The sequence below is a fragment of the Ambystoma mexicanum genome, chromosome 10 (assembly GCF_040938575.1).
Source record: "Ambystoma mexicanum isolate Mex_15411 chromosome 10, UKY_AmexF1_1, whole genome shotgun sequence".
Lineage (NCBI taxonomy): Eukaryota > Metazoa > Chordata > Amphibia > Caudata > Ambystomatidae > Ambystoma > Ambystoma mexicanum.
The window spans coordinates 78210255-78227780 of NC_090932.1; the positions used below are offsets into that span (position 1 = coordinate 78210255).

General features: G+C 46.8%; 1 protein-coding gene across 1 annotated transcript in view; it reads right to left on the reverse strand.

The window, feature by feature from the left end:
• The window catches only part of LOC138491171 (alkaline phosphatase-like), a 172319-nt gene extending 155225 nt beyond the window's left edge, over positions 1–17094 (reverse strand). The window contains exon 1 of the mRNA XM_069617546.1: positions 16922–17094. Within this exon, the coding sequence (XP_069473647.1) occupies positions 16922–17000 (79 nt within the window). The 5' untranslated portion in view covers positions 17001–17094. The remainder of the gene's footprint in view (positions 1–16921) is intronic.
• Positions 17095–17526: the final 432 nt, after the last annotated feature.

The window sequence follows — 17526 nt, forward strand, 5'->3', positions numbered from 1 at the left end:
CAGTACGTACTACTTACTACTCGATCCCAACTCTGCACCAGAATGGGGGTTTGAAAAGCTCCAGCCCCTCGATTTCCAGCGGTTGCTCAGAATATAGCGCCCTCATGTCCCCTCTGGTAAGCAGACAATGTCTGGGGAACCAAGATCACCTTAATGCCCTCTTAACAGGAGGTGGAAAGTGCAGCCAAGGTGGAGAAGAGCGGAAAAGATTGCATTATGCAGAGAACTGGCAGAAGAGCCTATCCTCAACCCAAGAGGAATCCAGCCTCCCACTCTACTATAAGCGTCCCCATGAAGTTCCTAGCAGGCCTGGAGAACTTACAGGCAGCCCAGTCCAGGGCATCTTCCCCAAAGGGGACACATTTCTTACTCCAACCTCCTTTAAGAATGCCATATTTCTGCCAAGCTTACTTTTCCATCAAACGTGGCGGATTGGGGGCTATAGATATATGACATGATAGGTTATTTATAGCGCGCTTAACCCAGAGGTTTCTAAGTGCGGACCCGGGGATCGAACCTGCGGTGCTCCGCGTCATCTTGCTTCCAAGGCAAGCACGTTGCTGCTGAGCTATCCTACCGATACTTAGAGTGATTAGGAGGGTATGTAGTCTCTCCCATGCATTGTCGGAGCCCTCACAGCCCCTTCTCTTTAGATGGAGCTGAGGGGAGGCTCATGGCAACGCATAGTGAGGTTACATGCCCCCTCCTGCTTGGGCTGGACAGTGCCCTATGTGTAAGTGTCCCTAGTTTCTGCAGGCCGGGGAACCAGATATATAGCTGTCGCCGCATACCACACTAGGACCACCCCCAACACAGCTGAGGAAATTAGCCTCACCAATCAGAAAACACTGCTGATTGGTGGTCTTCAAATTCCAGAATAACTTATAAGCCTAACACAGCAGCAAAGCAATGCAAGGATAAACCTCCACCTTGATGTGGTCTACTAGCACGTGCCAAACAGCTTAATACACAAACCAACACGACGACCTCTAAGTCACACAGCGGTGTCCAGCTATACCTCCCTGTACAGTTGTCTTCCCATACCACAAACACACACCTGTGAAGTAGCAGCGCTATGAGACACACTGACTTGCAGATACTAGCCAACACAACCTTCAGCCCCTGTGTGGTCTCACTCCTACATTATGCAGCACTGCCATAACACACGCTTCCCTATGCAGTAGCACAGACACTTGCATAGGGGCCCCCATGTAACACACTCCTCCCCCTGTACAGTTAAATTTATATAGTCCAGTAGTAGTTCTTGTGTATGTGGTCTGGTCTTGATGCACACATTTACACTCTGTTACAATATGTGTATTGTTGCATGCTATGTTATGCAATGCTGCTAAATTAAGATTAAATATTATGGTTTTTAGGCATCACTATGCTACCAGGTGCTGTTATGCATCACTCTGCCAATATGCTATGCCACGGTACATTCTGCTGTGTTCATCTTTCTATGCTACAATATGGTATATTACCCCTCTACCTTATGTTCTGTCATGCTATGTTATGCAATGTTAGGTCATATTATGTTTTGGTGCAATATGCTATGGTAGATAACCCTTGTTATGAATGCTATACCATAGTGCACCATATATACGTACTAAATGGAATTAGTGTCCTACCAATGCCAAGTGTGAGGGGTCAGAAATGCGAGACGGACACAAAGGTATCGTTTTCTCAAAGTTTTCCTTTTATCAAAAATGGAAAGGGGTGAGATTAACGCCTACGTTTCCCTATCCTAACAAGGATGTCCCTACCTAACAAACCTAAACTAAGGAACGATGACCTAGTGTCCAAAAGGTCTCTGACCCTCACACTAACACATACAACAAAAGTAGACAAGAAATATTTGGCTGTCTTCAGTTCAGCAAAATAGTGCAAAAGTTCAAACGTATGGGTTTTAGAAAAGATTCCTTGTGACCAAGGTGAGACTTCCTTCCCCTGGATCAATTCAGGAATACCCTTGGAAACGTTCTGATTCAACAAAGTTCTGTTTAGTTTAGCACAAAATGTCTTTTCCTCCACTGGCTAAGTAAATGTCTCTTTCACAAACACCAGTTCAAAAATCAAAACAGTGGTTATCCTCCACAGTATCCATCTTGGTAAGGCAAATGTCTCCCTCACAAAACATAAGTTCATAAACCAAGGCAATTATTAGCACATCACACTTATTCTTTAAATGGAATACTTTTGTCAGGAAAGCACAGCCACTATCTATGGTGATGCCACAGTTTGTCAAAATGAAAGTTAATAAGTTAATTCCAGCACTCCTTTGTGAGGTGAAATAGCCCTGAATGCCATAAGTAAAGGCCAGAGTCAGTATGAGTGCTCCCCAAAATGAAAGGCCTTTTGTGAATTAACATGGAAATAAGGCCTTGCAATTTCAAAGCAAAAAGGAGCGAATTTAGGTGTCAAAACTTGGAGATGCCTAAAAATGTTAATTGCCCTACCGAAGGGACAGTCAAGAGAAAACATTTGGAAAAGGTCTGAACAAGCAGAGGCCATATTGTCAGAAACGGCGGCATCCAGCATGTAAATAAAAATGACCAGATTGTGTGGAAGCCTGCACAGCAGAATTGAGCTTTCTACCTGCAAACATTTGTTTTTTCCCTTTATATTAAAGATATGCTCTTCAAAATGTGTGCAAGTGTAATAAAGGAACTGTACATTTTGTTCATCATGAGCCCATCACGAGAAGACATAATAATTTGCAGAATCTACATGGAGATTTTGAATTTCTGCAGAGTGAAAGCCATTCACAGCTGGAATTGACGACGGACATTTTGAATTGGACCTTCAAAATCAACACTAAGTATTCACATGTGCAGCTAAAGTCTTTAAATATACATTATGTTGCCCTTCAGTAATCACAGTTTGCAGGTAACCACTTTGCGAGGGTTTTACATGTGCAAATGTGCAATTCTACTAGTTGATATAAATGTAAAATGCTTGCAGCCGAGGCAGGCTGGAATCCTGGTTTCATTTCTTTGCTGTGAATCCCCCAAGAGTGAAACTAGATTCCAAGCTCCGCTGTCAGGGGGATGAGTTGAGGAATTCTTCTGCTCCCCAAGTCTTATGACTAAAATCACTTAGGCAGTCATAAAAACTGGCCATCAGCCCTTGTAGCTCTGGGCTAATCTAAACAAAAGCCTCCCTCTGGAAGTCAGTGCCAAAGCCGGATTTCTTCCAAGGGTGGTGGTCCGAGTCGGAGTAGTTTCACATCCATTGCACAGAATAGGTGATATGCTGTGTAGGGGATAACTTGGGAAATATTAATCGTACACTATTCATATTTGGATTTCTGAAAAGCTGGTAGTGAGCTGCTTCTGGTGAGCCAAAAACTATTTTGGTGACGCCAACATACCAAAGGTTATGAGGAAAAACTTGATTGTGATCTCTGCATAGTTGTGGGGGCCATACATGTTTGAGGAAATGTTTAAAATGGTATCTGTAGTCCGCCTACCAAATGGCATATTTTTCAGTGATATAGTTCTGGAGAAAACTAGAAAATACTGTAGCTTCGCACCAATAGGTTGCATAGACATCAAACAAGGTTTATGCGATTCCCTAAAAAATGTAGTATTAAAAAATGCTGTGTAAACAAATATTTGTACCCTTACTGGTAAAGAATTCTTTAAGCAGAGAACAGATACTGGGGGGGACAGATGCAGATAGTTTAGGCCTGCCCAGAGAGTTTTCAAATGTTGGTCTCCTAAATAAGGGATCCAAGGAATGAATCTAAAAGTAATAACCACTCACCGTGTTGGTATATTAAAGTGTTAGGAAACAATTATTTATTTTCTAATCATGTGAGACATGTGATGCATAAATGAGACATGCAAAAGAATTGAAACATACATGTAAAAATTAACAATCCACAGTGACATCATAAAGAATGTACAAAAGAAAAACATGATATACTATACAGCAAAAATGTGAATAAGTATTAATTATTATTTCATTGACACAAGTAGTGTACTTGCTTATGTGAATACATAAGTACTTTTTGTTAAGTAAGGGAAGAACAAAGTGCATGTGAACTCGCTCTAAAAGGTGCAATGAATCCCCTACACTGGTGAGTTGGCCGAGTTTCAAAGGCTCCTTAATTGGGTTGTAATTTTAATTTTAACAATGAATGTTCTGTAAAGAGATAACTTAAGTTGAACAATAAATGTTCCAGGGTCATAAAATGAAAGATATATTTGCCAACGTGGCAGAGACTAACTGAACAAGGTCTGTAGAACCGGGAACAGACTTGATCAGATGTTCCCAGTTTGCTTCACGTTTCGGCGGTGTTGCAGTAAAACTACATCCGCCTTCATCAGGGCTCCATGTGGGCGACCCTGTGGGAAGTACAGAGAACTCCATTGTATTAAGAAATGCTGGCATATGTGTCATAATATGATGGGAAACGGCATTTGTCAGGCAGTGAGTTTTCCATGTGCAAAAACCAGACCCAGCCCCTTGTCTGAGTTAGATGATGGATGGGGTATCCTCCCTTGGCTTCGCAAAACATGCCCACATACTCTGGACCTATCGGCCCACAGATGGGAGGGAGCCCTTGACCACTGCCCTATCAATTTCGCGAGAACTATGACAAATCAGTGATGTCACTTGCCTTATTAAGTCACTCTGCCTCAAATCAGGACTCTCCCTACCATATCTTGAGGTGTGCAGCTGACCAAATTTGGAACCATCCTTGCAGAATTGGGCTCAACTCTTGGAGAGAAGCCAGGAGCTGTAGTAGCTGGAGTGGGACCTTTTTGGAACCTTTTTGGAGGATAGAGTGAGGACTTGACTGACCCCTTGATTGTCCCTACCGTTTGGCCCTGGTGCTCCCTTGATGTCCCCCAAGCCCTCTCCCGTAAGTGTATACATCCCCAGCAATAGATTAAATAAGTCCTCTCTTCTTCAGCATTGCCATAGAGTTTCCCCCATGGAAATCCCCTCTCTTCTTTGCGTAATTCAGTCAATTTCCCAGTGAAAGATATTTCACTTGTCTGTGCATTGTAGTAATTGTTTCCATTGAAAATCGGTTGTTTGCCCGTGCATTTCTGTCATTTCCCATTGAAGAATCTCCAGTTGCTTGTGTAGATCTCTGGTATATTTTTCAGCAAATCAATTAATTCCCACTTTATTTCACGGGATTGGAATAGTTGCCATTCGAAACCAAATATTCCTTCCCAGTGTCTTGTGAGCCATTTTAAGTATAAAGTGTTCCCCCAACGAATCAAATCAATGGCAAGCTAGAAACTAATGTGTCCGTGTGTTTAAAATGTATTTTACAAAACAAAGTTCTATGTACATCTGTCATTTTGAAGCCAAACCATTTTTCCTATTGTGAGTAATCCCTTTGCCCAGAGCCTACCTGTTATGTGCCTCTGTCACTTCAACTGAAAAACGATTTTCCTATGTGAGGTCCCCCATTGCTTAAAGCGAGTCTGTCTTCTGCAGCCTTAGTAAAAACAAGTGTCATTTGCATTTTCGTTTTCCTGGAAATTTCGCTTAGCCTGTCTAAAACAGTTTTTCCTAGTCTATCCCTCTTCCCCCTACTATATTTTAATAACAGATTTACAATTGCATTCCCTTTTTATTTTGTTCATGTGTTGCATGTATGAAAATAGAGTTTCCTATTGTGTACTGGCTAGTCTGTTCTGAAGCCCTATTTGTCTTCTAGTCCAAGCAGCGCGAAGCACCCTTTTGTGCTGTCCCATAGCAGTTGTCCTAATAAAGTAAAACCCATTTACCTGGTCCAGAAAACGAATTGCCCCATTCATTGTTGTTCCCATATTGTTTCTGAAAACCCCATTTAAAATCTGATTTTAACTTGGTGTTGCCAGTCCTTGCCACTGCCTTCTATCCCAAGCTGACAAGCCTAGTGAAGGTCTGGGGGGGTGAGTGTTGCTGGGACTCAAGAGTCTTTTGTGTGTGCATTCAATTTCATGGTGTTTTGAACTGTTGATTGTAGTGGTGAAACCAGTAAAGCAAATCTGTGTGCCATCCATGTTTGAGTCGCTTAGTGTGCCACTTGACTAAGAATACTCTGAAGTGTGTGTTGCCGCCTACTGGTGGTCATTGTAACTGTTTATTAAATTTTCCATTAAATTAATAAAATATTCATTGACAACACACCGGCCTGGTTCCTGGTCTATTGTGGTCTATTGTGACCAGGGGTGCTGGTGGTGGTTGGGTGCGAGACGGGTTGGAGGCCTCCTTAAAAAAGAAATCGGGATTGTAAAAATAAAAAGCGGTTTTATTGTGCGCCTCATTTATTGCAAGGGAAAGAGATCCCTGATTTGCTTGTGCTGCATAATATATCAGGACACCTTTTTGCCACAACCACACTTCTTCAAAACATCTTCTTTCCTGGTAAACTCGACTACCAGGACTAACTACTACCGATTCCTTTCCTGGTTCACTCTCCTGCCAGGAAGATAACCCACAATTAGTCTCAGTGGCAATGTTTGTTCCAAGGTTCTCCACACCAGTATCCCTTGTGAGGAGGGCTGAACAATGGCTGCCTCGTTTTATAGTCTCTTGGTTCTTGGCAATATGGGTTACAGGTAGGGGTATACCAAACTTCGGCTTCGAGTAAGTATACGGCCGAATTCCAGATGAAAAAAAGCTATTCGGCTCTTGCCGAATACTTTGACATTCTCATTTGAATACAATGCAACATGAGCTCAGAAAGGCAAATATAGACTTCAGTTTGCAAAACTGAATAGAATTAGACCAGACAAATTGCTATCACACAGCTGAAAAATATCTTCTATTATAATCTGCTCTTTAGGGCATGTTTTGCTAAAGATTCTTAGACAAAAAAAGGTGCTCATCTTGTATACTTAGCCTGCAAGAATGCATGAACATCTTTTAGTTTGGCAAATGTTTATATGCAATATGCACTTTTTTCAGTTGGAAAAAACAAACTGAAAGAAATGTGCATAGATACTTTCAGTTCCTGTCATGTCACTTCCCATTGCTTACATCATAGTCCCCCCTTTCCTTTTTTTACGGACTTGAGTCCTGAGTATAACATCATCTGATATTTTATCAGGAATGATAAGTTGCATATGTTTGTGTATTGGCGAGAAAGAGTGGCTAGGATAAGTGAAAAGTGAGCAGCATTTGTTTGGGTGGGGTGTTCACGCATTTCAGTTTCCTCTTGACTTGTGTCCTGCATGAGCCGAGATGAACCATTTTATACATTTCTATGTGAGCTGCAAAGAAGTTTCAAAACTCGACCGCATCGACTTTGCAACTGGATAGAGAATGCAATGCATCTGATTCACAAAGGCAGTCCTTTTGCATTTGTGAAGCCTCCTACTTTAACTGGCACTGAATATGCAACATTTGGTCTCTTCATTTTGGTTAAATCTGCTTTATTTCTGGATTTTATACTTTAAATAAAGATGGTACATTAATTACAATTAAGAGAAATAAAAGTATAGAATGCATTTAAAATGGTGCTTTGTTTTTTTTAATAAGTGTGTCTTTTGAACTTTGGAACATGATTTATTAAATAAAGCAACTATTCGGCTTCATATTCGGCTTCGGCCAGATAGTTGTCAAACTATTCGGTATTCGGCCGAATACTAAATATGCTATTCGGTACAGCCCTAGTTACAGGTTCCCCCAAACTGGCATCCAGAAAAAGGAAGATTGTGCCCAGGTTGCCTCTTTACCTTCATGATAGCCGTTGGCTGTTGGCAATACGAGTTACAGGTTTCCCCAAGTTGGTGTCCCATAAACGGGAACTGCGCCCTTGTCGCCTCTTTATTTTATGTGCTCGGTATTCACAATCATTGGTTACTGCTCAATGTCCTGCTCTCAGCGCCCTGGGGTCACCTTTAGCTTCAGGCCAAATCACTGGTCATATTTGGCATCTCAGCTTTGCTTTCTACTTCTGTGGCAGACATTCTGCGTTCCACTCCCTCTGCTGCCAGCTGCCACATAACTCCAGCGGTCTGCACGGATCTTCTCTGCGCTGGACCTCCACCTCCACTTCTTTCCCGCAGAAGCTCATGTCGCGTTGGAGCACGTCTCCCATATGGCTGGGCTTCTCTTCCTGTTGTGGGGTGCAAATTCAGCCCCAGGTGAAAGAGACCGAGAGGACATTCAAGGACCCATTGTGAGAATGAAGCCGATGTTGAAACTCAATGGAATGTGCAAGCCAGTTCAAACATTGATTTCCAACATAAGGCCTAGTGAAGGAAACAAAATGGGCCTCTCTCAACTTCATGAAAATGGACAGGTGCTCAAGTGAAGGAAAATGTGCCTAAGAACTGAATACTGCTGGATGTGCCCGACACATGGCAAAAGGTCTGTGTGGCTGAAAATGCTGTTTTCATAAAATATGAAAAGCTAACATTTCATTTAACAAGTAGGCCCCTCCTTTTAAATTCTCATTTTGAATGTTGAAAAGTAAGTGTTTTATTTGTGACAAATGCAAAGTGCTAGTGTAAAGGAGGTCCCAAGCACGATTCGCACTCCAAACGCCCATTTTGAAGTACCAGGAACATTCACGCCGAAATATGTGACGTATGAAATGATGAAATGATATTTTATTTATATCGTGCTCGTACACAAGTGTTTCAGAGCGTGACCAGGCAAAAAGGGAGGGGAACAGGGAGAGAAAAAAACAGAAAAAGAAAACAGCGATCTTACTAGGCCCAGTGACATTTAAGAAAGCGCAAGTGCATGGGAAAGGAAAATGGGGGGAAAAGTGCAAAGAAGGGGGTGGGGCAAGTGGCAGGTGAAAGTTAGTCAGAAAGGTATATCTGATAAGTGCAGAAGAAACGTGGGAGGGGGACTGTATGGGTACAGATAGAGAACCCTAGTGCAGATGGTGGCAGTGCAGGAGGGTTGCAGGGTGAGCAGAATACTTGGGCCCGAAAGAACAGAGGGTGGCCAGGTGCACAATGCCATGAGAAGAAACAGATCAACAGGGGAGAAGGGGGGCAAAGGCAGAGGCAAAGAGGAAGGTCTTGAGAAGTTTCCGGAACCAAAGAAGTTTTTCCTCAAGTGTCAAGATGTCCGGGAGGCTGTTCCAAAGGGAGGCACCAGCCGAAGACAGGGATCTACCCCCAGCAACATGATGTATGATGAGCAAATAAACCAAACAGCAGAGAGCCGCAGTTGGGCTCTGTCCAGTACCTATCAGAATAACAGCACCTATTGAAGTACCAAAACCTAAGAAAACCTGGACAGTGAGGTACCCATTGAGAAAACCATATCGACAAATGAGACAAAATGATGATTGTCAAAATGCAAAACCTGAAGAAGGCAAGACGGTACTAAAAGAAGGCGAATGGTGACGTCACAAGAACCAAGACTGACTCATATATAGAAGGTATGATGACCTCTGAATGATGAAAAGAGACGAAACACCGTGGATAAGTGACATCCCGAGTTTAAAGTGAAATAATTGATGTCAAATGTCAGAAACTTATGCCATGAGCGTGATGAGGATATTCAACCAGTTTACATGTGTACATATGCACAGTAACCGCAAGAAGCTAAGAAAATCGTGAGGCTTGCTTAAGCTTAGTAGTAAGATAGATTGCGGCAAGCGCCACCTATTCATATCTACCTCAAAAGGAGCACTTTATATAAGTAAACTTCCACTATGCACAGGAGCAGAACAGACCCAAGGTTACTAAAGCTCTCAAGAGAAGAGCTTTGCAGCAGGAAAATTGAGAATTAAGGACAGAGATAAACTCAAACGAAGGCAAATCGTGCCAGGGAGCCACGGTCGTATCAGCTGAAATAGCCCAACAGTGGATATAATTAATGAAGAGAAGAACAGAGTATCCTATTCTGAAAGGTCAAGATAAGCCACAGATGGCAGATGGCTGGCTGAATTAAATCAAATACACAAATTGCATGGAGAATAAGACGATTTCACGGTGTCGAAATCACGTGACCGAGCAAGCAGAAGGGATCAAACTTTCACTCCTACGCATGGACCTGTGCCATGCCCAGGCACCTTCACTTTTCCAGACCAACAAGCCGTCTCGAGGCCAAAATACAAAGAAATAATTGACACATGACCACTGAAGTGATGATTGATTGTAGCAATAAATGGAGGGAGGCTGGGGGTGCAGACGAACTCCCTGCACCTGGCCAGCTATACTGCACGCTGCTAGGCTAGTGGAAAAGTGTGAGTGGGGTTGATGCCAACCCAATCATAGTGGACCAAGTAATCTAGGGTCCTATAGTTAGTAGAACAAATGAGACGTCATACTTTTAGTGACGTCCACAGTAGCCATTTGGAAGGAAGGGCTTAGATTCCCACCTGACACTATTCATCCAATCCCCTCACTTTGTTACCATATACAGATATAGCACCTATATTAAAGTTACCTTCCTAGAACATGACAGATTTTAAGCGTTACACGTCAGCGATGATGAGTTTTTTGTATAAATGATGTGTTTTTTATGAAATTAATTGGAGTTAAAGCGAAAAGCAATATCGAGCGATTGCGGATATTCATTAACTCCCTGTTTTATGTACTTGTCATTAAACGGACTCCCTTTGACAAACCATTGAGTTGTCCTTATTGATTTGATACGAGAGTATTCATTTGCATCCCCATCCATCTCACAGGTGCTGCTGCTGCTCAATCTTAAAGTGCTATTGGGAAACCCCCAGCTCTATGGGCCGGTTGGGGTCCTAGTGCACGCTTGGCTTCACTTTAGATTTCTGGATTACAGTCTTGTGCTGCATTGAAGTCAATGTGACATGCTGCTATTGGTCTCCTTAAATAAAATGTAAGCGCAATCAAGGGGGAGCCAGGCAGGATACCAGATGAATTACCGTTCTGACCCTGCCACCTATGCTAGTCCAAAATATAAAGGTACAACACCTATACCCAGATCTATATGGACTACCCCAGCACAAGGGGTAGGGCAATCGGGGAAGTACCACCACAGGAAACCTCCCTCCAAACTTCTCTCCAGAGGGAAGTATACTCACTTTCCAACTTGAACTTCTTTCCCAGTTACCCCCGAACCCTAATTTCCAGAATAATCCTCCTCGCTCTCCCCGCTTTCAGGACAATAGAATTCTGAACCCGGGAGAAGGGAGACCTAGGATGGAAAGTCATCAGGGAAATTCCACTACCCAAACTACTCCAGGAGAAGGGAAAGTTACCCTTTCCAGGAGCAGCAAAGGTATGAATCAAGACCTCCGTATCAAACATAAAATGTTTCACAACTGGAGTGACAGTTCCAGCAACTAACCCAAGACCTGAGTCTCATGGCTGAGGACTCAGTCGAACCCACAACTGGAACCTGCGCCCTGAATAGCCCAACATCCGAGTCTGAGGCTCTGGATAAAAGAGAAGTGGAGGAGGGCAAAAGAGTAGTGGAAATGTGTAGTGGAGGAGAGAATAAGTACGGTGGAGAGGAGAAGGAATACGAAGTGAAATGAGGTGGATGAGAAAGGAGGTGAAAGGGTAAAAAAAAAGGTCTCGAGAGCTCTGGACGTACTCCGTATCATCCAGCGATGGGAAGAGCCAGGCTCTCAGCTGAAGGCTTGGCAGGAGCAGCTGAGTCAGACCTCAACATTTGCATAAGAGTCTGACACCCAAACCAGTCAAGGTGACCCCCAGGGTCCCAGGGGTGGTGCTTCTGGGTTCTATGGCAGTCTAGGAAGACCAAGTGGCTTCCTGACCAGTGCAGATCAAGCAAAGAAAGACTTGGCACAGCTGCACATGAAGAAGTGCTGCTGCATTTCAAAGCCCAGGGAGTATAAGGGACTGTTTAGCAGCAAGAGCTAGGAGTGGCCCCGGGGAGACGCCAGGGGAGAACCCAGGGGAGAGCCCAGGGTAGGGCCCAGCTAAGAGCTCAGGGGAGGGCCTAGGGGAGTGCCCCGGGGAGGGCCCGGGGGAGAGCCCAGGGAAGAGCCCAAGGTAGGGCCCAGCTGAGAGCTCAGGGGAGGGCCTAGTGGAGGGCCCCGGGGAGGGCCCAGGGAAGAGCCCAAGGTAGGGCCCAGCTGAGAGCTCAGGGGAGGGCCTAGGGGAGGGACCAGGGCAGAGCCCAGGGGGGGCGACAGGGGAGAGCCCAGGGGAGGACGACAGGGGAGGGCCCAGGGGAGAGCGGGAAGGACTCTAAGACAGGTTGATTCTTAGCCACCCCGTCCATGAGAATTCCCAGCCACTGGCCCCAGTTAAAACAAATCCCGTGTTTCGGTTGTTTTAATTCATCTCGTGAACCATATTTATTGGATTAAAGGGGTCTGTTGATCCCTAAAATGCGAGGGTGTTCCTTGTTCCCTATTTTTTGTTGGCAGTAATTGCACTCACTATTTTTTATGTTGGAAGTGGTGGCTTCTTTGGAGGGAGTAAACGGACCGGGTACACGCCCCGCTTATCTGTGGGGCATGATGAAGTCCAGGATGATGTTCGATCATTTTTAAGAGCGCGCCTACTGGCGGGTTCTCACAAGCATAGTCCGCACCATTCCCCTGTTACACAAGGCAAATCAGTCCATTTGGAGCTCTCCCATAGAAATCTCACTTTCTCTTTCCAGTATCGCCAAACCATCGAAGCCATGGGAGCAACAGACAGTGGTTGACTGGCCTACAAGGAACTCTGGAGAATTCCCTGTGGGCCTATGCAGCCTTGGCAGGGGTTGACTGGCTACAGAGTGCTCAGGAGATTTCCCTGTGGGCCTCTGCAGCCTGGGCGGGGGTGGACTGGCTACAGAGAAGTTTGGAGATTTCCCTGTGGGCCTCTGCAGCCTGGGCAGGGGTGGACTGGCTACAGAGAAGTCTGGAGATTGTCTGGTGGGCCTCTGCAGCTTGGGCAGGGGTGGACTGGCTACAGAGAGCTCTGGCGAATTCCCTGTGGGCCTATGCAGCCTTGGCAGGGGTTGACTGGCTACAGAGAGCTCAGGAGATTTCCCTGTGGGCCTCTGCAGCCTGGGCAAGGGTGGACTGGCTACAGAGAAGTTTGGAGATTTCCCTGTGGGCCTATGCAGCCTGGGCAGGGGTGGACTGGCTACAGAGAAGTCTGGAGATTGTCTGGTGGGCCTCTGCAGCTTGGGCAGGGGTGGACTGGCTACAGAGAGCTCTGGCGAATTCCCTGTGGGCCTGTGCAGTCTGGGCAGGGGTGGACTGGCTACAAAGAGCTCTGGAGATTTCCTGGCGGACCTCTGCAGCCTGGGCAGGGGTGGACTGGCTACAGAGAGCTCTGGAGATTTCCCTGTGGGCCTGTGCAGCCTGGGCATGGTTGGACTGGCTACAAAGAGCTCTGGAGATTTCCTGGCGGACCTCTGCAGCCTGGGCAGGGGTGAACTGGCTACAGGGAACTCTGGTTTCCATGTGGGCCTCTGTAGCCTGGGCAGGGGTGGACTGGCTACACATAGCACCATGGACCTTGGGTGTGTCGGACTAACTCGTTTTGTTGCTCCTCTTACCTTTCCTCCCAGTCATCCCATCCTCTCCCTTCCATCTCTCCTCCTGGAGCAAAGATTGTGTGGCCACTCTTACCGTGTTCTATTCCTCACTGGTATCAAACGTGTTGTGTCATTTTTTTAATGTTAAAGATATTTGTACCGCGCACCGTCACTAATGGCGTTGGTCCCTAGACGCTCTGGCAGATCTGCAAACGAGGTGGTGGGATGGGTTAGTAAGGTGAAGAGGAAGCAGGATAGTGAGGAGTGGTGTTCTGTTGGCAGCTTCAACTCGGTATACAACGGGTGCTGAGCTTTTGGTGAGAGTATCGCGGCGATGTCAGTCCTCGTGTGCTGTTCGTGCGGTTTATGTGTTGTAGCAGTGTGGTGAAGTGCATGCGGGTTGGGGTGCGAGAGGTTGTTGTGTTAGTTTGAGTGAGAGTTTTGAGCTTTTTTTGGTTAGTGGGTTAAATGTTTTGCAGCTAATGACCATATAGCTGAATGCCTGGGTTTCGGGGGTCTTGCCTGGTGCAAAAATGGCTGGACTCGGGAGACCCGCATGAGAGTAAGAGTGGGGGAGAGGACCACGCCTAACTGAGCAACTGCGTATAGTAACTTACTTCGCTGTGATTGAGAAATTGAATAACTCAGTGGAGTCCTGAAACGCTGCTAGAATCGAGACTCCCGCAAGGGGAAAGAGGCTCACACCTGACAGAGATTCGGTTTTGGCGCGACGCAGAAGTCAGGGTTTCCTCTTACCCTACCATCTAGCTGAATATGTCAGCTTGAAAACCTTTGGTGTGGGACGGGCCATGATGTTGTGGATGAGTCGACTAAGTGGTTTCGTTTTGGTCTGACTATGTGTTCTGTCTGTAGCGTCTTCCTCTTGTGACTATCTCTCAAGATGTCTTGTGGACTGTCGTGGGGAGCATTCTGATCGAGTTTGGTTGTTTGGTGAGGGCCGGTGTCGGTCTCTCTACTCTCCGTTAATGATGTTGAATTCTTTTTTTATCCCCACAGAGAGACACAAGCTTTAAAATTCACGAATTGGGAGCATTTGTCTGTGATCTCTTGAGCCGAGAACCCCCCAAACCTGTTTAGAGGGGCTGCACTTGCTCAATGCAGTCACTCACCTGGTGTAACATGGGCCCCCTTTGACAAACCTTTCCAGGCCCACTTCTGGCTCCCAGTCCACCCCTGGCTGGGTAGCATTAGTGACAGCACACAACCATTGCCCCCCCCCCCCCCGCCCCTCTTAATGAATTAGTGACTGCACGATTAATCACCCCAAAAGCAGCCATAGCCACGAGCAATAAGGGGTACAATACACGTCGTCCCCCACACCCCCCCCCGCCCCCAAGTCATCAAACCTTTGAAGCTGGATTCACAATCACTGCCCACAGATGAATAATCAGAGGGACAGCAAAGCAGTGCCCTGCGGCTGCAGGCAGGAACAGAGGGGTAGTGACTGCTACCCTGGCAGCCCCCAAACAGCCATGTCTCGCTCAGTGGTTAGTGAGCGACGGGTTCCCTTCAGGGGGCGGATGAAGACTGAATTCACCTTTCTACTCCTTTCGCATTTCATCCAACGCCTGCTCACCCACACAGGATGATAAATCCTACAAAGGCAGCCTCCGCATTTTATCCTTCCGGGTTTGATAACAGAATGAGTACCATTTAAGCGAGTACTCGGAGCACTTTCCGCCAGGTAACGGATTATATTTTCAGTGGGCACACTTCAAGGTTTATAGCCAGCCCTGTCTACAGTGCGGAATAAAGGAAGCCCTCGGTGTTAAACAAGCACGAGGTTGCGCCCTACAGAAGCAAGTGTGGACAAACTGGTGGCAGTCCAAGCCAGGGCTGCGCAGGCGCAGAACTGCACATGACCTGCAGTTCACAGGTCCCAGTGCCATAGGGTGGCAGGGGCGGAGATTTAACGGGCAAGGCGGCTTTGCCCGTCAAGCCTGGCAGTGCATTCCATTATTGGCCATGTGGATACCGTGAGGTCACCCCCTGACCCATGCAATCAGACTTGTGGTGGTGGAGCGTGGGCATTCCTGCTCCCCGGGGCATGGTCAGCCGTGGCGGGCTAGGACAGTTCTGCCAGCAGATGCAATGCAGCAGAATTACACAGGGAGATGGAGAGCGGAGACTGGCAATACCAAGCTGGCATCTAAACTACGGGCACCACCGCTGCATTTCTCCGCCGGGCGCACATGCCAGCGCTCTCCGCAGATTCATTGCATGTGCGTGTGGTTGACGGCCAGGGCTTGGAGAAGATGTGTTGGGGCCCGTGGAGGGTGGGGGAGTTCTCAATGTTTGGTTGCCAGCTTCATTAGCCTCATAGAATAATCCATGCCCCACGCCACATAGCTGGGGAGGGGTGGGGGGTCATGTATGTGATAAGGGAACACCCTGTAAAGAGGCGAGTCTTTGACCAGCAAGCACACAAAGTGACACAGCTTTTAGTTCGTGAAGACTAATGCTTATTCTTTAGGGAATGCGCATAAACACCAACCACACGCCTCGTGGCTTTCATTCTGTGGCCATGTTGGGGCCCACTTCAATTGAAAAAATAGAAAGGCCCTAACGCCGGTCATGGTGTAGGTAATTGGGCTGCTCCAAATATGGCCCTTGGTTTTTTTAACACACATACTCCAGATTTTCTATATATCGATTCATGAAGGTGACAGGATGAAACCAAATTTAGCGCGACATTCAACATCGCAAGTACTGTCCTGGCTGTCTCAGTTGCCTGTCCCTACCCTGGGCCCTGGGGTCTAGCGTCGAGAGGAGCGCCCGCTGTATATTGTACGAGCCCAGTACCGCCAGCGCCGGGTGTCGTTTCCGAAGCCCTTGCTGCAATACCGGTTCTGTGTACAGTGCTCAGGTGCGCGCCTTGACGCTGGGTCGAAACCGCACCAAACGCTTGCAAACAAGGGCAGGGCAGCGTAAACATTGCGCCAGCCCGTCCCCAAAGGGGCTGCCCAAAGTGCATGTTTGCTGCCGACTTTGTCAAGAATCAACTTGTGGCAGACTTTGGAATTTCGGAGCAGCCAACGAGTGTTTCGGAGGAGTCCGGTACTTCTTGGAAGAAACGTGCATGCACATTGCACGGGACAACTCAGAGAGTTCTGCTTTTAACGAAGTAGGTTCGCAAACTTCGGAGTCACGTTTTAATTTCGCTAGACCTAAACAACTCAGAATATAGTTCTGCTCACAAATGGGGAAGCACAAACGAATGACTTGCATAACTCATGGGTGGCCCGGCTACATTTCTAGACAATCCAGACACAAAGCCGTGCAAAACACCACTTCTGCGATGTGAGAGAGCAGGGTTAGTCTTGCAATACATATTACTCGAGTGGTGAAAGGGAGGGTGGAGGGGTTTGGGGGGGGGGTGGACTTCGCCTTTCCTGTACGGTACCCCAGTGGGAGCGGGAACAGCACACTCCCAGAGAAAGCACCGCGCTTTACACGGAGACGCCAACACACACCATTTATTTGCGCTTCTTACCGAACCCGGCGGCGGTGGTGGAGTGTGTGGCGACGGAGAGCCACACTCCAGCTGTGATCAGATGCTGCAACGGGCTCATTGTAGGGGTGCAGGTCCAGGGCACCGCAGCTCCGCGCAGTGTGGGGTCTCCTCACGCTCTCTCGGCGGGAATAGGAGTGCCTTGTGTACTGTACTTCTGCAAATTCCCAGATCCTCTGGAACGTGGGATGGTGACGGGAGTTTAGATGGGAGGGGTCGTGGGTGTGGTGAGGGGGGCAGGTAGCAGAGGGCACGTCTATCAAGCCGCACACAATGCAGGTGTGGAGGAGCAAACAAGCCAACGCTTGTCCGTGTGCCACAAGGCCCAGCTGTTACGGGTAACGTGAACAGGGCTATCGATTTGCACTTTTTAATATCAATGGAGGCCTGTGGGCATCCGTGATCACGGCCATAACCTAGCGCAGAATGCCAGCTGTGACATGGGCATCAGTTCCTACAATAGCTCAGCACTGGATGCCAGGCTGTGACATGGAGCATCCGTTCATGCAATAGCTCAGCACTGGATGCCAGCCTGTGACATGGCATCAATTCCTGCAATAGCTCAGCAATGGATGTCAGGCTGTGAT